Source organism: Ranitomeya imitator, chromosome 8 (genome assembly GCF_032444005.1).
Source record: "Ranitomeya imitator isolate aRanImi1 chromosome 8, aRanImi1.pri, whole genome shotgun sequence".
In the NCBI taxonomy this organism is placed as follows: domain Eukaryota; kingdom Metazoa; phylum Chordata; class Amphibia; order Anura; family Dendrobatidae; genus Ranitomeya; species Ranitomeya imitator.
The window spans coordinates 177,777,382-177,805,131 of NC_091289.1; the positions used below are offsets into that span (position 1 = coordinate 177,777,382).

General features: G+C 46.9%; 1 protein-coding gene across 2 annotated transcripts in view; it reads left to right on the forward strand.

The window, feature by feature from the left end:
- The window catches only part of STIL (STIL centriolar assembly protein), a 49,756-nt gene that overhangs the window by 9,509 nt on the left and 12,497 nt on the right, over positions 1-27,750 (forward strand). For both annotated transcript variants that reach the window (XM_069737962.1, XM_069737963.1), the window contains 10 exons: positions 7,130-7,242; positions 8,754-8,938; positions 13,292-13,539; positions 16,717-16,800; positions 17,487-17,573; positions 18,203-18,350; positions 18,433-18,542; positions 18,650-18,764; positions 20,109-21,095; positions 21,846-21,999. In XM_069737962.1, coding sequence (XP_069594063.1) covers positions 7,130-7,242; positions 8,754-8,938; positions 13,292-13,539; positions 16,717-16,800; positions 17,487-17,573; positions 18,203-18,350; positions 18,433-18,542; positions 18,650-18,764; positions 20,109-21,095; positions 21,846-21,999 — 2,231 coding nt within the window. The remainder of the gene's footprint in view (positions 1-7,129; positions 7,243-8,753; positions 8,939-13,291; positions 13,540-16,716; positions 16,801-17,486; positions 17,574-18,202; positions 18,351-18,432; positions 18,543-18,649; positions 18,765-20,108; positions 21,096-21,845; positions 22,000-27,750) is intronic.

Here is a 27,750-nt window from a genome sequence, read left to right on the forward strand (position 1 = left end):
TGGCGCATCTTTTCATGGTGCAATGCCCATGGACGTTCTCCTCTGGTGTTTTCCATTCCGTCCATTCTGGAGTTTCTCCAATCAGGTTTAGAGTCAGGCCTTGCCCTAAGCTCGCTCAAGGGACAAGTGTCCGCATTGTCTGTTCTATTCCAAAGAAAGATCTCTTCCAGACTGCCGGTCAAGACGTTCATCCAAGGAATCTCCCGGGTGGTCTCTCCCTATAGAATGCCTTTGGCTTCATGGGATCTTAACTTGGTTCTCAGAGTTCTTTAGGAGGCCCCTTTCGAACCATTGCAGGACATCTCTCACCTTCCTTTCATGGAAGGTGGTCTTTTTCGTGGCGATAACATCAATCGGGAGTTTCTGAGTTGGCGGCCCTTTCTTGCCGACCCCCTTTTCTCTAGTAACCTTCCACGACGGCATACGGAGGTTGCCTCTTTGCCCTAATGGGGAACAGGAAATGGAGAGGTTAAAAGGCCCTCCCACCTCCCTCTCACCAGTGTCTTTCCTGTTCCCCATGGGACAGGAGAGGTTTACTTCGTATGCAGTGGTGGCCGGTAACTACTGCTATGCAGGCTCTGCCTAGAAATTATAACCGGGCAGCATGGGGTCGTTTCTTACCTCCCCTTCCCGCTTATGCTGCTCCCGCCGCGCTGCGGTGTCCTCGGGACCTGGTCCTAGCCTTCCCGCGCCCCCGTGAGGGCAAAGCAGGCTAGTGTTCCTATCCGGAGTCCTCCTGGAGCTCTCCGGTGTCCTCTCCTCCACATGCCGCTGGCAACCCGGAAGTGATCGCACGCGTCACTTCCGGTCTTCTCTGGGCGCCTAGAGGCACTTCCGCCGGCGGCATCTCGTGCAGGACGGCGTCCTCCACCCTGGGCCATGGAGGGGAGGAGGAATTCCAATCGCTGGGGGCTGGGACATGCCTTAGAGCATAAAACCTGCCAGAAGACGTCGCAGGTAAGACTATCCTATCATGGAGAGCAGTACCTGCCCTGCACTTGCAGAGCCCAGCGCTGCCCCTGCCACAGTAAGTGTTGCAGGGACAAGGGGTCCTTAGATGGTATTTTTGGGATATTACTATTAGCATGACTCTCTCTCCCCTCTCATTGCAGGGAGAAAAGTCTACCCCCAAAACTACTACAAAAAAGAAGTGTGCCATCTGTAACGTTAAGCTGCCACCAACTTGGGAGAAAAAACTCTGCAAGACCTGTACTGACAAGATTGTCAGGGCAGAGCAACCTTCTTTATTAGAAGAAATACGCTCCTTGGTCAAACAAGAGGTGCAATCCTCCCTAGCGGCCTTTACCCCCCCACCCCCACAGCCACCCTCCCCAGCTAAAAAAAGGAAAATCCAGGAGGAGGATTCTGAATCCGAATCAAACCTCTCCTATGCCTCATCCTCGGGTAGACGGGAGGAACCTACGTCCCCTATAACCTCTGAAGTTCGGAAATACCTTTTTTCTTCAGAATGGGTTGAGGATTTAGTAGCTGCTGTACGCAGTACTATGGGGCTGGAGGAAGAGCCAGAACCACAGTCCATACAGGACCAGATGTTTGGCGGTATATCCAAGGGTAAACGGGTGGGGTTCCCGATCCACTCAAATATATCTGATATGATCGATCAGGAGTGGGAACTTCCTGAAAAACGTCTCAGTACTCCATCTGAGATGAAGCATAGATTCCCCTTAGAAGGAGATCTGACTAAATGGGATGTTCCGAAAGTTGATTCACAGGTGGCAAGAGTGGCTAAAAGAACGGCTCTTCCATTCGAAGACTCGTCTCAATTGAAAGACCCGATGGACAGAAAAATTGAAAGTCTGTTAAAAAAATCGTGGGAAACCTCCTCGGTAGCCCTCAAAGCCAACATTGCTTCAACCTGCGTGGCTAGAGCACTTTTTCGTTGGTTAGGTGAACTAGAATCTCATATATCCCAAGGTACATCTAGGGCTGAATTATTGGAATCACTACCCAGTCTCCTTAGAGCCACGGGTTTCCTAGCAGACTCTTCTATGGAATCCATCAGAATTGCTGCCAGGTCATTAGTACAGACCAATTCGGCTAGAAGGGCGCTTTGGTTAAAAATGTGGTCTGGTGACATCACCTCCAAGGCTAAATTATGCGCCATACCATTTAAAGGTAATTATGTCTTCGGACCTTCCCTGGATGACATCTTGGAGAAGGCAACCGATAAAAAGAAAGCCCTCCCAGAGCAAAAAAACTCCCAAAAAGAAGTTTTTTCGTCCCTTTCAGGGCCAAACCTCTCAGAGAGGGAAAGGCAAGTCTGGGAGATGGAGTTACCCGAAGGGAGGCGGGAGAAACATCCTTATCCCTCAGCAACAGCAGCAGCAGTCTCAACAAGAGAAGCGGTGACTTCGACCCGGTGGGGGGGAGACTCTCAGATTTTATTCCCCAGTGGCAAAAAATTACCAATTGCTCCTGGGTCCTCAAGGTCATCGAAGAGGGTCTTCTAATAGAACTCATCTCCTCTCCCCCACGGGGTCTAAAAATCACCTCCCTTCCCTCCATGAAAGACCAGTCCACTTTAGAGTCGGGTCTCAGGACCCTGAAGATGTCAAATGTGATATCACAGGTTCCGGAATCAGAGAAGGATCGGGGACACTACTCTCGTCTATTTCTGGTTCCCAAACCATCGGGCGAGTCCCGTATTATTATAAATCTGAAGGGCCTCAACCGGCATGTCAAATACCGGAAATTCAAGATGGAATCAGTGAAAAATGCGATTCCCTTGATAAGCCCGCACTCCTACATGGCCACTATCGATTTGAAAGATGCTTACTTTCACATCCCCATTCATCAGAGGCATCGCCAATATCTCAAGTTTGCAGTGCAGAAGGGACATATGATAGAACACTATCAGTTCAACGTCCTTCCATTTGGGATCTCCTCTGCTCCAAGAGTTTTTTCCAAAGTAATGGGGGAAGTAGTCTCCTTCATCCGGAGGCAAGGCGTCTGTATAGTGCCATACCTAGACGACCTTTTATTAGTGGCTCCCACCAAACAATCTCTGGAGTCTCATGTATCAAAGACCCTCGATATTCTGACATCTCTGGGATGGGTGCCGAATGTAGAGAAATCTCACCTACGACCCTCCAAATGCAGAAAATTCCTGGGAGTTCTTCTGGACTCTGCAAGACAAATGTCCTTCCTCCCTTTAGAACATCGTCTAACTCTACTATCAAAAGTCAAGATGTTCAGAGACACCAGATCTCCTACAATCAGAGAAGGCATGTCTCTACTAGGATCGATGACAGCTTGCATCCAATCGGTACCCTGGGCCCAAGCCCATTCCAGGATTCTTCAGGCACATATCCTACAGAATTGGAATGGTCAGCCCAGTTCTTTGAACAGGAGACTATACACACCGGGCTGTGTCAAGGCCTCTCTGGCATGGTGGATGACTCCGAAAAATTTACAAAAAGGAGTCAGTTGGTCTCAGATTCCTCTGACTACGGTCACAACAGATGCCAGCAAAAGAGGCTGGGGGGCCATGATAAATCACACACCTCTCCAAGGGCTCTGGGATCAATCGACGAGCAGAAAATCATCCAACTACAGAGAACTAAAAGCTGTAGAGGAAGCCCTCCTGATGGGGGGTCATCTTATCAAGGGACATCATGTCCGAATATATTCAGACAATGTGACCACGGCGGCTCACATCAGACATCAGGGCAGTTCAAAAAACAACAACCTGAAGAAACTATCTGCCAGAATATGTTCCTGGGCAGAAAGACATCTGTTATCCCTGACAGCAGTTCACCTGAAAGGCTCATCCAACACTCAGGCGGATTATCTAAGCCGTCAGGACATTCACCCTGGGGAATGGGGTTTGAGCAACCAAAGTTTCGAAATGCTGGTGGACAAATGGGGTCTTCCAGAAATCGACCTTTTTGCATCTCGGCAAAATGCGAAAGTCGAAGCATTCTTCTCCCTAAACCCCAGAGACTGCTCCAGAGGAGTGGATGCATTGGCCCAGGAATGGAATTTTCGACTGGCATATGCGTTTCCACCAATTCCGTTATTGGCAAAGGTCTTGCAGAAGATTCGGGAAGAACGTACACCAACTATATTGGTAGCTCCTTTGTGGCCAAAGAGGAGTTGGTACAACCTGATTGTGGAATTACAAGTGGATGGGCCATTCCAGTTTCCGATGGAAGAAAATCTTCTCTCTCAAGGACCAATACATCTCCTAGACGTCCACAAATGGAATCTGGCGGCATGGCTACTGAAGCCCAGGTGTTGAGAGCCAAAGGACTATCAGAAGCAGTGGTTTCCACACTTCAAAAATCAAGGAAACCGGTGACCATTGCTATATATAATAAAATCTGGAAGAAATTTTCATCCTTTTGTCTTCCCGAAGTACCAGATCCTCTTAATCCAAATCTGTCGCAAATTCTAGATTTTTTACAAAAAGGCCTAGAAATAGGCCTCAGGCCGAGTACCCTAAAAGTACAAGTTTCCGCACTCAGTTCAATATTTGACCAGGATCTGGCAAATCATCGCTGGATTAAGAGGTTCATGACATCAGCCTCTAGGATGAATCCTAAAAAACAAATAACAGTACCTTTATGGGACCTGAACCTGGTATTACAAGGACTTACAGGTGCACCCTTTGAACCATTATCCTCCTGCTCGCAGAAAAATCTGATTTATAAAACAATTTTTCTAGTGGCCATTACCTCAGCAAGGAGGGTAGGAGAACTACAGGCTCTCTCAATAAGAGAACCATACTTGTCTATCCGTGATGACTCTATAATACTGCGCCTTGACCCCTCCTTTCTTCCAAAGGTCGTATCAGATTTCCACCGCTCTCAGGAAATCATTTTACCTTCTTTTTGCCAGAATCCAACAAATCCAAAAGAAGAGAAATTTCATACTCTGGATGTCAGACGCATTGTATTATTTTACCTAGAGCAGACCAGCTCGTACAGAATTGATCAGAATCTGTTTGTCCATCCATCAGGACAAAATAAAGGAAAGAAGGTAGCAAAAAGCACTATTGCCAACTGGATAAAGAAAGCAATAGCAGAAGCATATCTCGCTCAAGATAAAACTCCTCCAGTAGGAATCAAGGCTCATTCGACTAGATCAACCTCAGTCTCTTGGGCAGAAAGAGCAGGTGCATCAACAGAGCAAATCTGCAGGGCAGCCACGTGGTCTTCGTTGCATACTTTCGCCAGACATTACAGACTAGACGTAATGTCCAACAAGGATTTAGTCTTCGGCCGGAAAGTTCTCCAGGCTGTTGTCCCTCCCTAGCGCCAATATTAGTTGGTATTCCTCCGTATGCCGTCGTGGAAGGTTACTAGAGAAAATAGAATTATTCTTACCGTTAATTCGGTTTCTAGGAACCTTCCACGACGGCGCTAGTTCCCTCCCTATATACTCCTGGATTAAAATCTGGGATTTAAGGTAAACCGGTGCTATGGTTTTCAGTTATAAGTCACTGGTGAGAGGGAGGTGGGAGGGCCTTTTAACCTCTCCATTTCCTGTTCCCCATTAGGGCAAAGAGGCAACCTCCGTATGCCGTCGTGGAAGGTTCCTAGAAACCGAATTAACGGTAAGAATAATTATATTTTCTGATTTTTCACCCAGACAAAGTAGTCTTGAGAACCTTTCCCTGTTTCCTACCTAAAGTCATCTCCTCTTTTCATCTAAACGAGGACATTGTCTTGCTGTCATTCTGTCCGGCTCCAACCCATCGTATCGAGAAAGCTCTCCATACTCTGGATGTGGTTAGAGCTCTTTGGCGGTACATATCTCGCACGGTTCCCTTCCGTAAGTCGAATGTCCTGTTCGTGCTTCCCGAGGGACATGGGGAAAGGTCTACCCGCCTCAAAGACCACTCTAGCCAAGTGGATTCGCTCAACTATTCAGGAATCCTACCTCGTCAGGAACGCCTCTGTCCCAGCGGGGATTAAGGCGCATTCGATTCAGTCGGTCAGTGCTTCTCGGGCCATTTGGCACCAGGCTTCAGCACAACAGCTTTGTAAAGCTGCGACTTGGTCCAGTCTGCATACTTTTACGAAGCACTATCACGTTCATATTCAGGCTTCGGCAGATGTTGCCCTTGGCAGGGTCATTCTGCAGACAGCGGTACCTCAGTAAGCCAGTGGTACATGGTGTTTTAGCAGTGCATTTGCTCCCCACCCAGGGACTGCTTTAAGACGTCCCATCGTCCTGTGTCCCCCAATGAGGCGTAGGAGAAAAGGAGATTTTTGTGTACTCACCGTAAAATCTTTTTCTCCGAGCCAATCATTGGGGGACACGGCACCCACCCTGTTAGCCTATTGGCTGGTGGTTGTTGTGGTTTGTTCCTCAGTTTTTGACATAGTTTACTTGTCTTGGTTTTTCTTATACTCCTACTGCTTTACTACCGAACTGAGTCGTTACTGGCCAGTCAAGGTGTGTATACTGCAGAGGAGGAGTTAACTTTGTGTTTACTTAGTGTCCTCCTAGTGGCAAGCAGCATAACACCCATGGTCCTGTCCCCCCAATGATTGGCTCGGAGATAAAGATTTTACGATGGTTTCATTGGATTAGTGTAGGAAAGAAGGCGTACATCTGTAAAGTTGCTTTCACCCATTTTTTTGCTTTGCATGATAACTCCCAGTGTATAGGTGAAACGTGACCGTAGGCCCACACCGATTCCAACGAAAGCAAAAAAAAAAATATTACTTTCTTCTCTGCCATGTTGACAATGCAGAGCGCAGTAAGAAAGCCTTAGGATTGACATTGGGGTTTTAGGTATCTTTTACTGCAAAAATTAGACATTTTGTTGAACTGTTCTTTCTGTCAACATAATTGCAAAACTCTTAATATGGCATCTGTTGGGATTCACATGCGTTCATTTGAGAAATAGACGCCATGACCCTGGTGTGAACAGAGCTTGAGTTGCGTTCAGTCACTTTTTCTTCCATCCCCCATGTGTCGTAGACATTTCTCTATTTCTGGGGAGAATAGAAAGGGAACGTCCTGAAACCGCTGTGAATAAAAAATAAAAAAGTTATTCTAGTACTCGAAGAGTTGTGCGCAGGACGCGCCATTTAATTTAGTTTTTACACCCTGCTGACCTGTGCTATGAACTCATTTATCTTCTCATATATTGTAGGAATCCTCGCCTGTTCCTGTCTGAAAAAGCATTACGGCTGTCTTATCGCCACACCAAAACGGAGAGGAATTTGTTCTGTGGCTTCCTCCTTGGATCTCTTGCTATGGATGATGGTTTGTGTTCACTTATTTTCAATCATTTTTTATTTGTCATTGTACAAACTTCATCAGGAGATCGTGGTCTTTACGTACATAATCGGGAGTAGCCCATGACTCAGAGACTTCTGTTGTTAGATGCACTAAACGCGGTAAGAGGTGCGCACCAGAGTAGATTTCTGCTATCATTTACTCCAAAATTCGTTGGGCTGAATTTGGCCGTGCCTTCCTACTAAAATGAAGTCAGTGGACTGCTTGCTATAGTTTTGTGAAGCTTGTGCTTCACAAAAAAAGCTTGTGTAAACCCCTGCTGCCAGGTAGTCATGCATATTCATGAACTCTGAACTGATTGGCAGCTTTCTACCTATGCAGTGTACACAGAAAGCGGCCAATCCATGGTGTGTGCAGAGTTATTCAAAGATCAGCATTTAAAAAAAAAAAAAAAAAAGCTAGATCTGCAGCCCATAAAATAGTGATTTTTTTTTTTTTTTTTTTTTTTTTTTTTAAATATCAACACTGCAGCCCAGTAAATGACACATTGCTGGAATCCGTCTCATCCCCTAAATCATGCTGCTCTGACATGGGCAAAAAAGGAAATACTTCAGCAGGTCTTTCCTATTAAATCTGAGAGCATCAGGATGTAGGGACAGAGACTCTTATTCCAGGGATGTCACTTATTAGGCTGTGTGCTGTAGTTTAAATACAATCAATGTTTTATCAGCAGAAGATTATCAGTGCAGAACTTGGTGGCGTACAAACAACCAGGCTAATCTGTATAACTCCATCCCCACCACCGATTCACAGCTTTCTGGCAACGTACAGTGTAGTCAGGAAACTGCCAATGAGTAGTGTGGGCGGGGTTATACACATCTCGGCATTCTGAGCACTGCTACATCTACAGCAGAATAGACAGGGATTTTATCGAAACTGCGCGAAGCAGCCCAGTAAGTGACACCTCTGGAATCAGGGTCTCTGCCCCAACATCATTCTGCTATGATTTCATAGCATAAACCTGCTGACTGATTACTTCTCTTTTCAGCTTGTAAAAAAAATAAAAGAAATGTATGTATTATATATTTCTATTAATATTTTTTTAAATTGTGCCCATCTGAGTGTGCAAAAATGCCATGAAAAACTGTTTGTTTTTATTTTTGTGAAACCGACCTAAGGCTATGTGCACACATTCAGGCTTTTTTTAGCTATTTAATGCATTGGGAAAAAACGCGAAAAAAACGTATGCGAATTTCTGGCAGAAATGTCGGGTTTTTGTCAGGAAATTTTTGCAAGAAATCCTGACGTGTGAACTGCACAGCTGTGTGATATTCCCAGGAGATGGTGGCGTTGTTTAGTTACATCTTCCAGAGTAGATGCAGAACTTGTGTCTGTAGATCTGTTGCACATGGCGCTGTCCAGAGCCATCTCGTGGGCATGTCTGGCCTTTGTTTATGGACGTTGCTAAACAGCTTGAGACGTCTCCAGTAAGTGGTTGGGATAGGATTTGGCGTCATATTTGTTCTCCTTTTCTTTAGATGAAGAAGGCATAACGCTGACAATTTACCGCTTTGATCCTGGCCGTGAAAAGTCGGGCGTTGAGGGGAAGGTTCCCTCCGCTCTTTTACCTGGAGACATTGCTATTCCGTGCACGGTCTGTCTCCAGGACACCACAGGAGGTGCAGCGCTGCACACCCCCGAGGACTTCACCGCCGCATTTAAGGTAGGCTGGTTGATTTATGGAATTATGAACTTCTATAATATGCAAATTGAATCTTCTGAGAAAAAGAGGACTTAAACTCTATAGCGCCACCTGTTGGAAGTAGCAATCCTACAAGTCACAATCAACCCTTTAACGAGTCGTGCAATATGACTTCTATAATGTGTTGTTTTTTTTTTGTTTTTTTTTGTCTGATTTGCTGATTGCCCAACACATAGAACTTCATAAGGAAATCAATTAACTTCATTGTGAAGCTGCAGAAAAATGTGTTGTTGGGGACTGAGGAGGGCCACCTTGTGTGTTATATCGAGACATAGTAAAAATATCAAGAGGAGAATTGTTACCCTGCTGTAAAATATGTATTGTGACCTCTGACCCCTTCATCATGTCACTGATACAGCCTGGGCTATAACAAACTTGGGTTGGACCAGGAGAGGAGCTCTGAAAGAGGAACACCCAGGCAGATGTAAACATTAAAGTACTGTTTGTTGTTTTTACTATGGCTACGTTCACATTTGCGTTGTGCGGTGCAGCGACGCAACGCACAACGCAAATGTAAACGCATGCACAACGCAGCGTTTTGTTACGCATGCGTCCACTTTTGCATGGTTTTTGGCGCAGAAAAAACTGCATCATACAGCGTCCTCTGCGCCTTGACGCATGCGTCACAAAACGCAAGTGCAACGCATGCCCATGCGCCCCCAATGTTAAATATAGGGGCGCATGCGTCGTCGCGGCTGCGCCCGACGCAACGCTAATGTGAACGTAGCCTATGAGATGCATTTTTTTTGCAAAAAAAGTTAAAAAGTGTGTGCTTCTGATAGTCTGAAAGTAGCATCCTGTGATTGGCTGTTGTCAATCAGCTGTCCTCTGTATCGGCGGTGGCGGACAGAACTGCTGCGTTGCGGGGCTGCACAGCTCCATCTATTGTATAGTGGCCGCAGCCGGGTACTGCACATCTACTGATTTGAATAGGGCACATGTGCAGTACCTGGCTGCAGCTATTCCATCGGCTGAGCTGTGCTGCTCCTCAACTGAGCAGTTCTGGACGACACTGGGAACGGCTGATTGGCGGGGGTGTAGCGTATAAAACCCCCACCAGTTAGACATTGATGAACTATCCTAAAGATAAGCCATCAATGTTAAAGCCCTGGACAGCCCCTTTTAACAGGACGGCCATCTCGATCACTAAGAGAACTGCTCTAGCTGAGAACTGTGGGAAGCTTCCACTTTAAGGACGTCTCTTAACATTAGTTAGCTCAGTGTGATTGCAAACGTTCTCTACACGCTGCAGCGTTTTAGATTAAAGCAGCACTGAAAAACAAGCACTGGAGTGATGCTTTAAATGTAATTTTACTGCCCCCGTCTGATACTTGCCTTCTGGAAATTTCACCTGCATCGCCGTTGATCTCCGGTGAAATGTGACCTGCCGGATCACTCCAGTGTTTCATGGAGCTGCGCAGAGATCACTTTTCAATAGAAGTCTGTAAGAGCCTCATAGACTTGTATTGAGCTCTTGTGACATAGCTTCTGACTTACGGCCAATCAGATGTTGCGCTCATAAGATGGCGCAGGGGGACCGGGGCGGCACCGAAAAAACTGAAGACGCAGGAGGGAGAGACGGGGCAGGGGGCTTACATTTAAAGTGCCACTCCAGCGCTGAAATAAAACAAACGTTGAGTAATGCTTTAGACATGCTGCAAGAAGCCGTCCGGAGACTGTGTTGGATGACTCCTCCACGGAAGGTCCACGGCCGGATTCACCCTGTCCCGTGCCAGTTGACTGATGGATATTGTGGCCACATACGGTGACACCATAGTCTGATGTCAGGTCCTATGTAAATGTGGTGTGCTTAGTGCTGTGCTGTTCCTCCAGCATACGCTCCTAATATCGCTCTTCTTTGCAAGTGTATTCACAAGCAAGTACGGTCCGGACAGGCAGTGCTGTAAACCCTCTACAAATGGGACAGGACTTGTATCCGTGCCTGTAGTAAAGCATGGTCTTACTGCCCTCATCCCCACAAATTAAAAATGCTTTTAGTACACCCTTTAGTGTTGGTTGGGTGAATGTGGGGCGTCTGTCTGGTGGAGTGCACTTACATAGTGCTGGGCAGCCTGCCTGATCTAATAGTATGGGTGTCATCAATAGTCAGTAAGCCAGACACTGCATTACCTGTGTGTGACCAGTGCCCTATACAAGCTCCATCTGGGTGCATGATTATTACTACACAGCCTCCCCCTCCATGAATTGGCAGGTTTGTGAGTGGCTGTTTGCATCAGTATTTTGCACCTGTGCTGCCCCCGCCTTTATCATGGGGTGCTGCTTCATCCTGCTGGGAATTTGGTAATCTGACCTGGTGTTGGTAAGGCTGTATCTTTTTTCTGTGATTTTTTTTTTTTTTTTTTTTTTTTTTTTTTTTGGTACCCGTACCAGTGTATGTCCAGGAACTGTCCTGATTCTCCATCCACTATTTTTCACTTGGAATCCTTCATTGGCATTCTGCCAGCACTATAGAAACTGGAATTTCCTTCCCAGCATGCATCGTTCCTGCCATTGTCCAATGGCCTGCCTCCGCTGAACTAAAAGCCTACCTCAATTATGCCTGTATGGAGTTCAAAAAACAGGAGACAATGAGCAGGGGCCAAGCCCCTCCCCACTTCCCGTAGCGGGGCCAAGCCACTCCTCACTCTCCGTAGCGGGGCCAAGCCACTCCTCACTCTCCGTAGCGGGACCAAGCCCCTCCTCACTCTCCGTAGCTGAACCAAACCCCTCCTCACTCTCCGTAGTGGGACCAAGCCCCTCCCCACTTCCCGTAGCGGGACCAAGCCCCTCCTCACTCTCTGTAGCGAGTCCAAGCCCCTCCCCACTTCCCGTAGCGGGACCAAGCCCCTCCTCACTCTCCGTAGCTGAACCAAACCCCTCCTCACTCTCCGTAGTGGGACCAAGCCCCTCCCCACTTCCCGTAGCGGGACCAAGCCCCTCCTCACTCTCCGTAGCTGAACCAAACCCCTCCTCACTCTCCGTAGTGGGACCAAGCCCCTCCCCACTTCCCGTAGCGGGACCAAGCCCCTCCTCACTCTCTGTAGCGGGACCAAGCCCCTCCCCACTTCCCGTAGCGGGACCAAGCCCCTCCCCACTTCCCGTAGCGGGACCAAGCCCCTCCCCACTTCCCGTAGCGGGACCAAGCCCCTCCCCACTTCCCGTAGCGGGACCAAGCCCCTCCCCACTTCCCGTAGCGGGACCAAGCCCCTCCCCACTTCCCGTAGCGGGGCCAAGCCACTCCTCACTCTCCGTAGCGGGACCAAGCCCCTCCCCACTTCCCGTAGCGGGACCAAGCCCCTCCTCACTCTCCGTAGCTGAACCAAACCCCTCCTCACTCTCAGTAGTGGGACCAAGCCCCTCCCCACTTCCCGTAGCGGGACCAAGCCCCTCCTCACTCTCTGTAGCGGGACCAACCCCCTCCCCACTTCCCGTAGCGGGACCAAGCCCCTCCCCACTTCCCGTAGCGGGACCAAGCCCCTCCTCACTCTCCGTAGCTGAACCAAACCCCTCCTCACTCTCCGTAGTGGGACCAAGCCCCTCCCCACTTCCCGTAGCGGGACCAAGCCCCTCCTCACTCTCTGTAGCGGGACCAAGCCCCTCCCCACTTCCCGTAGCGGGACCAAGCCCCTCCCCACTTCCCGTAGCGGGACCAAGCCCCTCCTCACTCTCCGTAGCTGAACCAAACCCCTCCTCACTCTCCGTAGTGGGACCAAGCCCCTCCCCACTTCCCGTAGCGGGACCAAGCCCCTCCTCACTCTCTCTAGCGGGACCAAGCCCCTCCCCACTTCCCGTAGCGGGACCAAGCCCCTCCTCACTCTCCGTAGCTGAACCAAACCCCTCCTCACTCTCCGTAGTGTGACCAAGCCCCTCCCCACTTCCCGTAGCGGGACCAAGCCCCTCCCCATTCTCCGTAGCGGAGCCAAGCCCCTCCCCACTCTCCGTAGCGGGGCCAAGCCCCTCCCCACTTCTCGTAGCGGGGCCGAGCCCCTCCCCACTTCCCGTAGCGGGACCAAGCCCCTCCCGACACTGGGCCAGGCGCGATTGTCGGCTGATGCTGGAATAAATCTTCTTACAGTCTGGGGGTTTGGGCTCCTCCATATTCCTCTATTATTGCTGTGATCTAGTGTTTGTCTTTGCCAGGATTATTTGATTCCTTTTCTTCTTTCCTCTGTTTTTGACGTACAAGGCAGACTTCTGAATGTCAAGTAGGAAGAAGGAAATGGAAATTGCCGTCGTCAGGCTTTAATTGTATTGTTTCTCAGATGAAAAAGGAATTTTTTTTATATATATATATTTTTTTTATTTTGTTTTAAGGGTCTTCAGAGTCATCTTCACAGCAAAGAAGCCTTGGATCTCTCCAAATTGCTCACACTGAGAGCGCATATCACTTACTCGGAGAACATGGACAATCTTCACTTTGATCTTCGCTGGGCGGCTGTCACCGTGGCGAATACATTTGAGAGTACTCCCATAAAGCCTGTCCCAATTATACCCACGGCCCTCGCCAGGAACCTGAGCAGTCACAATAATATTGCCCAGCTTCAAGGAACACACAAATGCGGGTAAGCTGCTTTTATTCTGAGTGTGCTTTAATAACAAAAATCCAAATCGTAGCGGCGCGGCTCGACATATGCTTGTCCTCCCGACCGCCGCCGCAAAGTGTTTTTAAGATACTTGTTTGTTTCTATTTACCAGGCACTTATTTTTATATTTCCGAGATGTGGTTTATGTTGAGTGCATCCACACCAAAGTGTTTTTTTGCAAGAAGTGAGAAATAGCCAAATGTGTATTAGGGTCTGTATATAGAAAAGTGTCGCCTCTACTTATGGTAGCAGCAATGACATGCCGTAGACAAAACATCACTGACGACCTCAAGTATGTCGCCTCCATTTATATAGTTCCTGCTTCACATAATTATTGCTTATTAGCTAAATTAGTTTGGCTTGGGCGTGCGCTGAGGACCCCTGGCTAGGTGCCAGAAGTTTTCCTTAAATACTGCAGCCTAATTCTTCTCTTTATGTCTCTCTTTAATTGTAACTCTTATTCTAAATATTAACAAGTAGCAAAGTTTTGATTCATACAACTTTGTTTTTGTTTTTTCTATAAATTTTTTTTTTTTTATCCTCTAAAAATAGCAGTGTAAAAAATAATTAAAAATATATATTGTATATTATAAAAAAAAAAGACAAATCACCCCATCACCTGAACTATCGGGAGATTAGTTCAGAGATATATGGAGGAGACAGGTTATGGATGGCTTTGTAGATCAGTATTAGTAATTTGAACTGGATACGCTGAGGGAATGGGAGCCAGTGAAGAGATTTACAGAGAGGGGAAGCAGAGGAGTAGCGAGGAGAGAGATGAATTAGTCGGGCAGCAGAGTTAAGGATGGACTGGAGAGGTGCAAGGGTGTTAGCAGGGAGGCCACACAAAAGGATGTTGCAGTAGTCAAGGCGGGAGATGATGAGGGCATGCACAAGCATTTTAGTAGATTGACGGTTGAGGAAAGGACGGATTCTGGAGATATTTTTGAGCTGGAGGCGACAGAAGGTGGACAGAGCTTGGATGTGCGGTTTGAAGGACAGGGCAGACGTCAAAGGTTACTCCGAGGCAGCGGACTTCCGGTACGGGGGAAAGCATGATGTCGTTGATTGCGATAGATAGGTCAGGTAAGAAAGATCTATGGGATGGAGGAAAGATGATTTCAGATTTGTCCACATTGAGTTTGAGGAAGCGAGAGAAGGAGGAGGATATGGCTGATAGGCACTCTGGGATTCTGGACAGCAGAGTGGTGACTTCTGGGCCAGAAAGGTAGATCTGAGTGTCGTCAGCATAGAGGTGGTACTGGAGTCCATGGGACTTTGGATGAGTGTATAGATTGAGAAGAGTAGGGGTCCTAGAACAGAGCCTTGGGGGACTCCTACAGAGGGAGGGTGGGATGAGGAGGTAGTGTCGGAGTGGGAGACGCTGAATGTGCGGTTGGAAAGGTACGAGGAGATACAGGATAGGGCGAGGTCTTTGATGCCAAAGGAGGAGAGGATCTGTAGTAGGAGGAAGTGGTCAACTGTGTCAAAAGCAGAGGACAGGTCTAGAAGGAGGAGTACAGAGTATTGTCCATTAGCTTTGGCAGTAAGTAGGTCATTAGTGATTTAGGGCTGTCTCAGTTGAGTGATGGGGGCGGAAACCAGATTGTAGATTGTCGAAGAGCAAGTTAGATGAGAGGTGGGAGGAAAGTTCAGAGTGGACGTGCTGCTCCAGGAGTTTTGAAGCGAATGGGAGCAGCGATATTGGGCGATAGCTGGACATAGCAGTTGGATCGAGGGTTGGCTTTTTAAGGATAGGCGTAAGTTGTGGCATGTTTTGAAAGCAGAAGGGAAGGTATCAGAAGTTAGTGATAGTTTGAAGAAGTGGGTTAGGGATGGGATAAGTGTGGTGGTGAGGTTGGGGAGCGGATGGGATGGGGTCGAGCGCACAGGTGGTGAGGTGCGATTTGGAGAGGAGACAATTAAGCCCCCCTTCAGTAATGTTGGATAGGGAGGTTATGGGGTTTGGGCATTGGTCTGGTATACAAAGGGGTTGTTGTGGTTGAACTATGAAGACTTGTCTTGTCTGGTCGATCTTATTTTTAAAGTGTGTGGCAAAGTCCTCAGCAGAGATGAGGGAGGTTGGAGGGGGCAGTGGGGGGCGGAGGAGGGAGTTAAAGGTTTTGAATAACTGTTTGGGGCTGTAGGATAGGGAAGATACGAGGGTTGTGAAGTAGGCCTGTTTAGCAGAGGTGAGAGCAGAATTAAAAGCGAGTGTTGCTTGTTTGAATGCAGTGAAGTCATCTTGCGAGTGTGTTTTCTTCCAACGCCGCTCCGCAACCCTGGACACTTGCCGGAGCTTTTTAGTGATGTTATTGTGCTAAGGTTGTCTATTGATACGTCGCACTCTGCCATGGACGAGAGGGGCAACCGTGTCAATAGCTGATGCGAGAGTGGTATTGTAGAAAGCAGTGTCTGTGTCGTGTAGTGAGGATATGGATGCCAGTGGTAGGATAGTCAGAGTGTGTGTGGGCGTCTAGGTGTGCAAGGTTTCTGCAGGGGTGTGCATGTTGCTGGACATGGGTGACCGGTGAGGAGGACAGGGATGTGAAGGGGAGCAGATGGTGGTCGGATAGAGGGAGAGGGGAGGTGGTGAAGTTAGAGAGCAGAGACTGGTGAAGACCAGGTCTAGGGTATGTCGGTCTGTGTAAGTGGTTGCGGAGGACCACTGAGTAAGTCCAAAGGATGAAGTAAGGGACAGAGGTTTGGAGGCTGTTGATTGAAGGGTGTCAGTGGGGATGTTGAAGTCACCCATGATGATGGTGGGAATGTCAGCAGAGAGAAACTGAAGAAGCCAGGTGGAGAACTGGTCAATAAAGGCAGTGGTCGGGCCTGGAGGTCGGTATATGATGGCCACTTGGAGGTTGGAGGGAGAGTAGGTGCGAACAGAGTGGACTTCAAAAGAGGGGAGGATAAGGGAGGGAAGAGGTGGGATTGTGTTAAAGGTGCAGTTTGAAGAAAGGAGAAGACCCACTCCTCCACCATGTCTGCTGCCGGGGTGTGAGTGGAGTGGAGCTCTCTCTTCTCTCTCTCTCTTTCTCTCTCTCGTCACTCAGAGCAAATGTCTGTTGTACATTTGGTATGTGACATTTTTTTTCATATAAAAATTGTATGTAAGGAAAGAACTATTTTTTTTTCTTGTCTTGTGCTCATTAGGTATTTGACGATGGATCAAACCAGGAAGCTTCTCCTCGTTCTGGAATCTGACCCAAAGGCTTACACGTTACCACTTGTAGGAATGTAAGTCCTCAGTATGTCAAAAATGTACAAATGTGTGTGTGAAAATATATATGTATATGTGTGTGTGTGTGTGTGTGTGTATATATATATATATATATATATATATATATATATATATATATATATATATATATATATATATATATATATATATATATATTTATATTTATATTATATACACTGAAGTAACACATACGTGGAAAATGGTCGTCTGTATGAGGCCTTAAAGGGGTATTCCCAACTTTAAAGATCCTATACTAATATGTAGTTGGTGTAATAATATTAGCAAATACATTTAACCTCTTAGTGACCGAGCCAATTTTTTTTTTAAAAATCTGACCAGTATCACATTATGTAGTAATAACTTTGGAATGCTTCAACAAATCCCAGTGATTTTGAGATTCGGTGAGATTTTTTTTTTTTTTTGTGGCACATTATACTTTGACACATTATACTTTATGACAATGGTAAAATTAGGTTGATATTTTTTTTTTTCATAAATAAACAAAATATATCTGAAATTTGACAAATGTAAAAAAAAAAATTAGCAATTTTCAAACTTTGAATGATTACCCCTTTACTCCAGATAATCATACCAGAGAAAAACATTAATAAATAACATTTTTCTCATGCATGCTTTAAGTTGTTTGTCCATGCTGATGGCGTCCTCTGCTGTTTCTCTGCAGTTGGTTGAGTGGCATCACACACATCCACAGTGCTCAGGTGTGGGCGAGCTCTCTGCGCTACATGTACAGCCCTTTAATTAAAGAAAGGTGAGTGCCGACAGGCTTTTCCTGCTGCCCTACCCTTAGTGATATCTATTGGGTGTTTCCTGGACTTATTGTACCCAGGAGTTGAACTTGCCACTTCACCAGGCAGTCCTGTCTCTGAAAATTGTGGCCCCAGCGATTAGAAAGTTTGTCGCTATTGCAGAGCTGACTCCTCACTCGGTAGTACGTGGCGACACGCTGATGCCATAGGAAATCTAGCACTCGACATGGATCAAGCGACTGGTTGTTACTCAATCTATGTCCAGTGCTGGATTTTCTTTGCTCTCACAATTAGCTGATCACCATGGGGGTCCGGCTGCTGAAACCCCGAATGATTAGCTGAACTTGCCAACAGGAGTGGTGTCCTGAGGCATGTGATATTACTTGATACATAGGGTGTTAGTACTTTGTACAATTTGTGGCAGAACAGGGAGCCACCACAACGGCCACGGAATCATCCTCGTGAGATGTCATGTGAGTGATCCGGCTTCCATTAAAATCGATCGTAGCTGGGGCATCCATGTAAGCGCTTGCAGGGATGAACTTACATTTTAATTGGACCTCTTTACCCACTTACTTGTTCAATATTGCATGCTATGAAATAAATATTCTTATTCTTTTTCCCCTCCTAGGGTACTTTCTGAGTCTGGCAGTTTCCTCATAGTTCTGTACTCGCTCACCCACAAGGAGCCAGAATACTACGAGTGCCTTCCGTGCATTGGCCACGAGCCGCTCGGCTTCCAGTTGCTGACATGTGAAGATGCGTTACATCTCTTTAAAGTAAGTGGCCACTTACAGTGAATAAAGTCCCATTACGAGTCTTCAGGAGAAGGAATTTTATTAACATTATTATTATTTTCAGAACGTGGAACCTTCAAAGCAATCGCACCTTCAATTTGAGCTTTCCACCGAGACCCAGAATGCAGAAGCGTACCTGTTTAATGAGGTCTCCAAGACTATGTCCGCGGCTGTGTGAGTTTCTCTACGTGCTTTAGTTTATTCATTAATATTAGCATTTTGGCTGATGCCCATGGGATGGATCTTCTGGTTCCTCATTTACTTATTTACATCATTTTTAGATTAAAACCAAACACGTGTCCCAGTAAATTATCAGTGAGCGACCATGATTCTGGCGTAGAAGATGAGGATTTTTCTCCTAGGCCTTCTCCTCGCCCTCACCCATCATTTCAGCAGGTAAAAGCCGTGATGCCCATGTAATAAAAATGTGTCAAGACAAGAGACAATATGACAAGCGACAAGAGACTTCCTGTTTGCTCTATGTAGAAACAGGAAGTCTCTTGTCCCTGTACTTATCATTATGTGATCCGTTATGATTGGTGAATGTTTGTTTAGCTATAGCGTATTGACAAGTTCTACAGAGACTGATGCCGTATTTATTAAAAAAAAAACAGGATAATCTAGCTAAGTTTTATGGTGAATATTAGAATAAAAAAAACTTGGGGAATACACTCGGTTTATACTCGAGTCATTCGCAGGGGAGGGGGAGCAGCAGCTGTGTAATAATACTCACCTGCTCCTAGCGCGTTCCCCCGTGGCCGCAGCTTCTTCCTGTAGTGAGCTGTCATGTGGTACCGCTCATTACAGTAATGAATATGGACCCCACTCCACTCCCATAGGGGTGGAGCCGCATATTCATTACTGTAATGAGGGGTACCATGTGACCGCTCACTACAGGAAGAAGCTGCGGCCCCGGGGGAACCAGGGACCGCGCCAGGAGCAGGTGAATATAAGCAGTGCTCGATATTCACCTGCTCCTCGTTCCATTGCTGCCGCGTCTTCACTGTCCTCTGCACTGATGCTCATGTCAAAGGGCGCGGTGACGCGATTAGTGCGCGCCGCCTTCTGCCTGATCGTCAGTGCAGAGGATGGAAGACACAGTGGTGCCCGGTGGCGCTGGAACCGGGAGCAGGGGCCTGAGAGGTGAGTATGTGATTTTGTTTTTTTGTTTTTTATCGCAGCAACAGCATATGGGGCAAATGACTGTATGGAGCATCTTATGGGGCCATAAGCAACGTTTGTGGAGCATTAGATGGGGCAAATGACTGTATAGAGCATCTCATGGGACTCGACCCGGTGAAATCGCTCGGCCATGGGTTGTCTGCAGATTGTTCAGGGAATAGAGCTGGAGTAACAGATGCTTCAGATCTACCATAGCTCTTCATCCTCATTTTGCATATTAATTTAAAAGTGGCAGAGGTCCTACATGTGATGGCTGCCTGTATGGCTTCCTCAGTAGTTATGGTTGGCATTTCTCTATGGAGTTCTATGTATGAGCACAGTGCACTGTATTCGGGGGGGTTGCATCTATGACGGTGAGGTTACCTGTAGCATACAGCATTTCGTTAATTTACTTTGAATACAGTTGAACAGAAATGGTGTACTTGAGCATATGTTAAACCTATATATATATATATATATATATATATATATATATATATATATATATATATATATATATATATATATATATATATATATATATATATATATGATATTGTATGTATATTCTCATTACAGGTGACTAAAATCCACCCGAGTGTGCCGGAACTGTCTCTGGTATTTGGGAATATTGTAGACCCAAGAGCTGGCGCTCAGCAGATCAGTAGTAAGAAGGTGCCACCGTTCTTCTCCACACCAAAAATGATCAGTCAGGTGCCGAGTGCAACGTGTCCAAATAACGACCCACACGGGAAGGAACACTCTACAAAACAATCACTCCTGCCCTATAAAAATGCAAAGAGCCAAGTAATAAAAGCATCAAAAGTGCGACCACCTGCAGCAGATAAAGGAAGCCCCCATCAGAACACCAAGGGGCCGACGAGAAGAAACTCTGCCTGCTCATCATCCTCGTCTCCTCTGTCCACACCTCACACAGGCTCGTCCCCGGACACTTCGGTTCATCAGGTCAGAGGTGCGGCCGACCTTGATCTGAGCTGTAACATTAATGGATCGTGCCAGGAGCAACCTGTGCTGCCATCTGCTCCTTTTTCCAGGCAGTCTCCCCTGCTACATTCTCCAACCCACAATGTGACTTTTCCTCTTCCACCAAGAAAGCTTGCCGAAATGCCAAAGCAAACTCCAAACTATGCTCCTTGCCATGCAAGCAATGTTTGTAACTGTTGCCATAATATTGCCCCAACTCAGTGTCATCCTGCAAGTTCTTGGCCGGTGATGAACGCTTATATGAACTATTGTGGTACTGAGAGCCCATCAGATTCTCCCACTTATCCAAACATGAGCTGTCCGGTTGTGTGCTGCAATGCCGTGTGTGTCAACAATTGCCAAAAAGGCTCCTCCAGAGCAGGGGGCTGCCCGTCGCCTCTAGAGAACATTATGTCACCAGGCAGGAAGGATTCTTTACTAATGAACGTGTGCAGTCCTCATTCCTGCCAGCATAGTACGGCGCCATCAATGCCTGCAACCAACGGGGTGTTGGGATTGTCTACAGAAGCTTACCAGCTCCTAGCCGAGCAGGACAGGCAGCTAAAATTGCTTCAAGCTCAGGTTAGTTGATATTGATTTACCTCCTAGTGCAGAAACACTTCTCCTGCCATGTGTCTGGCCGTAAGGTAACTGACTACAGCAGGGCCCAGATGTATCTGGCCTTAAGGTAACTGACTGCAGCAGGGCCCTCGTGTCTGGCCGTACGGTAACTGATTACAGCAGGAACCTCCTGTGTCTGGCCGTAAGGTAACTGATTACTGCAGGACCCTCATGTGTCTGGCCGTAAGTTAACTGACTACAACAGGACCCATCTGTGTCTGACCGTAAGGTAACTGACTACAGCGGGACCCAGATGTGTCTGGCCGTAAGGCAACTGACTACAGCAGGACCCAGATGTGTGAGGCCTTAAGGTAGCTGATTACAACAGGACCCACATGTGTTTGACCGTAAGCTATCTGACTACAGCAGGATCCTCATGTGTCTGGCCGTAAGGTAACTGACTGCAGCAGGATCCTCATGTGTCTGGCCGTAAGGTAACTGACTGCAGCAGGACCCACATGTGTTTGGCCGTAAGCTAACTGACTGCAGCAGGACCCCCCATGTGTCTTGTTCCACAGTTTAAAATGGAACAGATCAGAGCAATTAACCCTGTGTTCTGTGCAGGGTTTCTACAAGATTTACTGCACTGGGGTGGAGCAGGGGGAGACCTTCTCTCTTGATTACTCTCCTCTCTAGGTTTCCTGTTCCTTTGTGATCATGACCTTGTGCGCCATGTTGTCTGATCTGTGTAGTTGTGTGTCCGCCCTGCAGATTCAGCGCTTGTTAGAAGCCCAGAGTAATTCCAAGGAGGCCGCTTCTCCCCAGACCACGTCTTCCACACAGAAGGTGGCAGAATCCGTAGCCACCGAAACGGAAGAAGCCGAGCACTCGAGGAAAACCAGCGTCAGCATAGCCGTCGGCACAGGTACCATTTATACTAGTGTTTGCAATTTTTTTGCTATTACTCATTGCAGGGATTTGTATGTGAAATAGAAGCATAAAAAGGAAACTACTATTTCTTCAGTGATGGTCATTGCTCTCATCGCATGCCACAAAATGGTTTGGCAAAATTATATTTAATAAATACAAAAATAACCACATTAAAAAAAAAATATTTGAACTAATTAGAAATTCATATTGAAGACCTGATGTCTAGTAAAATCTACAGTACATGTATTTTCCAGTATTTTTATAGTTTTCCTTCTACATAAAATAGTTTTTCTTTGATCTGTAAATGTGGTGACTTTGGTGCTCTGGTGTGGCCAAGTGCTCATCAGCTATCATCCGCTGCACATCCCCTTATGGTGATTGACGGCACTCGATTAGGGGCGCTGCCTGATCTCAATCCCCAGCCTCGCACATACACTGCAAGGGATGAGCGCACGTGCAGTGTCGGTGTGCACGACTACGTTCTCATCCCTCACTTGTGAGGGAGAGGCAGATGAGAGTGCCCTTCATAAATGTATAAATAGTTCAATCTGAGTTTTGGGGGTGACAGCGGCAACAACATCCCTGTGGCAGAAGAGTATTCACTGCTCCTTTATTATTATTAGTATTATTATTATTATGCATTTTTATAGCGCCATTTATTCCATGGCGCTTTACATGTGAAAAGGGGGCAAATATAGACAAATACATTAAACATGAGCAAAAAACAAGGCACACACAAGTACAGGAGGAGAGGACGCTGCCCGCGAGGGCTCACAGTCTACAGGGGATGGGTGATGAAACACTAGGAGAGGGTAGAGCTGGTTGTGCGGCGGTTCAGTAGACTAGGGATCACTGCAGGTTGTAGGCTTGTCGGAAGAGATGAGTCTTCAGGTTCTTTTTGAAGGTTTCGATGGTAGGCGAGAGTCTGATATGTTGTGGTAGAGCATTCCAGAGTATGGGGGAAGCACGGGAGAAGTCTTGGATGCGGTTGTGGGAAGAGGAGATAAGAGGGGAATAGAGAAGGAGATCTTGTGAGTATCGGAGGTTGCGTGCCGGTAAGTACCGGGAGACGAGGTCACAGATGTATGGAGGAGACAGGTTGTGGACGGCTTTGTATGTCATGGTTAGGGTTTTGAGCTGGAGCCTCTGGACAATAGGAAGCCAGTGAATGGCTTGGCATAGGGGAGAGGCCGGGGAATAGCGGGGGGACAGGTGGATTAGTCGGGCAGCAGAGTGTAGGATGGATTGGAGTGGTGCTAGAGGGGAGGCCGGAGAGTAGGAGGTCGCAGTAGTCGAGGCGGGAGATAAGGGTGTGCACTAGTGTTTTGTGGTGCCGTAGTCAAGGAATGCGCAGATCCGGGAAATATTTTTGAGTTTGAGTCTGCAGGAGAAGCCAAGGGCTTGGATGTGTGGTTTGAAAGAGAGGGCAGAGTCCCAGCTCAATTGGGGTCCCGAATTGATGAGGCAGGCGTTGAGATGCCTCAATTTATTTTCCTTAATGCTTAGTGAGGCTCTAAAATTTGCCCTTGTTTTATGAAGAGTGTTGAAAAAATAACTGTACTTGAGATTTTGACACAAGTATCGTGAACTGGCCAGCAGGGGGCAGTATAAGACCAGCAGAATATCTATAGTGACTGAAATCAGGCTCGGTGCTTGGGGGGACTAAAAGTGGACAACCAAAAAGAAACGCAATATCCTAAAAAATACTTTATTAATGATATCTAAAAATTCTCATAGACAAATATATATACTTTAATGTATGCTACCAACATCAACCACCTGGGTTCGGGTAGGCTAGGAAAAAATCAGGGAGTAGTAACAAAAATATTCCTGACACAGTCCCTGTTAGGTGGCCCTATAATAGCTTTCACCTACCTAACAGCGGAGGTTGGCACCCTAAATTTCGATATGGCGCCCCCGCTCCACGTCGACTGTCCCTTCTTGCCCTACTGGGCCCTACCAGCTACCCATACCCAGGTCCCCACAGACATACACACAGATTGACCAGAAGGTCACACTAACCAAAAACGTGAAAAGGTGAAAAAAAGTGTAACAAAAACGTACTAAAAACAGCGCAGCAAAAAATGTGCTGCGTAAAAGTCCACTAGATAACGTGTCTACCCCAAGGTTATATCAGCAAAATGTTGTAGATATTGCTTAATGAAATAATGGTACACTAACAGTGATCAGGAACCAAAATTATGGGGTACAGTAGAGCACAGATATATTGTGCTCAGAAATACTCAGAGGTCATAAAAAAAATCACATTTTTAGCTGCGCTGTTTTTAGTACGTTTTTGTTACACTTTTTTTCACTTTTTTACACCTTTTCACGTTTTTGGTTAGTGTGACCTTCTGGTCAATCTGTGTGTATGTCTGTGGGGACCTGGGTATGGGTAGCTGGTAGGGCCCAGTAGGGCAAGAAGGGACAGTCGACGTGGAGCGGGGGCGCCATATCGAAATTTAGGGTGCCAACCTCCGCTGTTAGGTAGGTGAAAGCTATTATAGGGCCACCTAACAGGGACTGTGTCAGGAATATTTTTGTTACTACTCCCTGATTTTTTTCCTAGCCTACCCGAACCCAGGTGGTTGATGTTGGTAGCATACATTTAAGTATATATATTTGTCTGAGAATTTTTAGATATCATTAATAAAGTATTTTTTTAGGATATTGCGTTTCTTTTTGGTTGTCCAATTAAGTATATCCTTACATTATTCTAGCGGGGACTAAAAGTATCAGCATGGAGCTTCTAAATATAGGCGCTCTTGAACAATGTACTTGGTAGATACTTCTAAATATATTTATATATACTGTATATATCTTTTTTTATTATTATTTTGCGGTAGCTTCTTTTTAATGGTAAATTTACACTTCTCCAAACTTTCTGCTTTTGTCCCATTGATGTCTGTGGCTTTCAGAAATCAATTCCCTTCGTGCAGAAACAACCCTGTTTTGATAAATTGTACATTTTCCTATCGCCACGACAGCACCCCTACGAGAGAGGGGATCCGCCCACCTTCCGGACAGGAACCTACAGGATTTAAAGGGGCGGTCCCCCTCACCACTCCAGTTTGGGTTCCTGTCCGGACGGCGGGAGCCTGCAGGATCAGCAGTCTTACCTGGGCCTCCATGCCTCCGCGCGGTGTCTTTTAGGAACGGCGGAATCGGGAGCTCGGAAGCAGCGTCGGGGGTGTCCTGCGTGCAGACCCCCCCTCGTCTGGCCATGAGGAGCGCGCCCCAGGAGTCGGGCAGTGCCGTCCTGGTCCGCGGTGTGCAGCGTCCACACCGGCGCTGGTGAACCCGGAAGTAGTTGGTACGCTGCCGGGGGAGGAGCGCTGCAGCGCTGTAAAAGAGCGACGCCTAGGATAGGAGGCGCGCAACCATGTCCTCAGTAGGGGACGCCGAGCACCCTCATGGAGAGGGAACGGAACAGCGCAGTAAGAGCGGTAGCGGCCGCTCAAGGAGAAGCAGCAGCAGCGTGGTACGGGGGCAGCAGCGTCCGAGCGCCCCAGCGTCACATTTGGATCCTACTCCTCCAGAACTGGTATTCAGAGAATCAGCCTTATGGTGAGTGTTAAATCAGACACCTGGTGCTGATATGGTCTGTTATTTGTGCTTTGTTTTAGGGAAAAAAGACCACAAAATCTAAGCACAAGCAATGTGCTCTATGCATGACACCAATGCCTGACAGTTATATCAAAAGGCTGTGTCAGGCATGCATATCTCAGACCTTAGAAGAGGAAGCTCCCCTTCGGTCATCAGACCTTAGAGCGGTCATCAGGGAAGAAATTAGCTATTCCCTTAGAGGCAGCTGCCAGGAAAGGTCGGGCAGGGACATATCGCCAGGATCAAGCCTGTCTCTGCAAGAAGGGGAATGTTCCCGCTCCTCATCTCCATCCTCCTCAGATGAAGAGGGAAGGCCTTGTTTCTCTGTGGACAACATGGACATGTTAGTTAAAGGAGTCCGAGCTACCATGGGTGTTGCAGAGAGCAAGGAACCAAGGTCCGCACAGGACATAATGTTTGCGGGCTTGTGCCAGAGGAGTCGTAAGGCGTTCCCGGTGGTGGATACGGTTAAGACTCTTATAAAAAGAGAATGGGATAAGCAGGATAAGGGTTTCCTTCCGTCATCAGCTAAAAGAAGGTATCCCTTTGAAGATAATGAGCTGGCAGAGTGGATGAAAGTCCCGAAAGTGGATGCAGCGGTGGCTTCTACATCTAAAGCCGGTACCTTGCCGCTGGAGGACGTGGGCCTTCTGAAAGACCCATCAGATAGGAAGGCGGACATGTTTTTGAGGAAAGTATGGGAATCAACTGCAGGGGCGTTCAAACCTGCTATCTCTAGCACGTGTACGGCTAGATCCGTCATGGTGTGGATATCCCAACTAGAAGAACAGCTGAAGTCCAAGGTGCCCAGAGACAAGATGTTGAACTCACTTTCGCAAATACGTGAAGGGGTGGCGTATTTAGCGGACGCGTCAGTGGATTCTTCAAAATTGGCGACAAGATCAGCAGGTCTCTCAAATGCTGCTCGCCGAGCCCTATGGCTTAAGACCTGGAAAGGGGATGCCCAGGCGAAAGCTAAACTGTGTACAATACCGTGTAGGGGTGAGTACCTGTTTGGCCCGGTATTGGATGATATCCTAGCTAAGGCTGAGGATAGGAAGAAAGGTTTTCCTAAAGCTTTCAATCCTACCTTTAGGAATACCTTCAGGAGACGCTTCCAATACCGAAGACCTTACCACAACCGAGACTGGGAACCATCAGACCCAAAAAAGAAAGGTTCGCTTCGTCATCTTCCTCAAGAAGAAGAAACTATCGTTAATAGAGATCTTCCAGTAGGGGGCAGGTTAAAATACTTCCATGCTCAGTGGGCCAAAATAACTTCGAGCAATTGGATTCTAGGTATAATCAATTCAGGGTTAAAATTAGAGTTCCGGGAAAGACCTTCGGAATTTTATATCTTAACTGCCCCTGATTCCTTAGACCAGAGGTCCCCAACTCCAGTCCTCAAGGCCCACCAACAGGTCATGTTTTCAGGATTTCCTTTGCATTGCACAGGTGATGCAATTATTACCTGGGCAAGACTAAGGAAATCCTGAAAACATGACATGTTGGTGGGCCTTGAGGACTGGAGTTGGGGACCTCTGCCTTAGACCTACAAAAGGCCCTTGAAAAAGAGGTCCAAATGCTAAGACGGAAGAAAGTCATAGTGGAGGTTCCAAAACATCAACAGGGGAAAGGGTTCTATTCCCCTTTATTTTTAATCTCCAAGCCAGATGGATCCTTTAGAACCATCATAAACTTACGGAGATTAAACAAACATCTAGAGTATCATGCCTTTAAGATGGAATCTATTAAAACGGCAACTAATCTTCTCTTTCCCAGATGTTATATGACAGTCCTGGATTTAAAAGATGCGTATTACCATCTGCCCATTCACCAGGATCATCAACAATTCCTCAGAATGGCGGTGCGCTTAAACGACCAGGTCAGACACTTTCAGTTTGCTGCAATGCCCTTTGGTCTATCTATGGCACCGAGGGTGTTTACTAAAGTCATGGCAGAAGTAATGGCCTATGTCAGAGAACAGGATACGTTAATTATACCCTACTTGGATGACTTCCTGGTAGTAGGAAATTCCTTTGGCCAGTGTAGTACTCGCCTAAATCATGTCATATCTTCCTTACAGGACTTGGGTTGGATAGTCAATATGGAGAAGTCAAGACTCGACCCATCAACAACT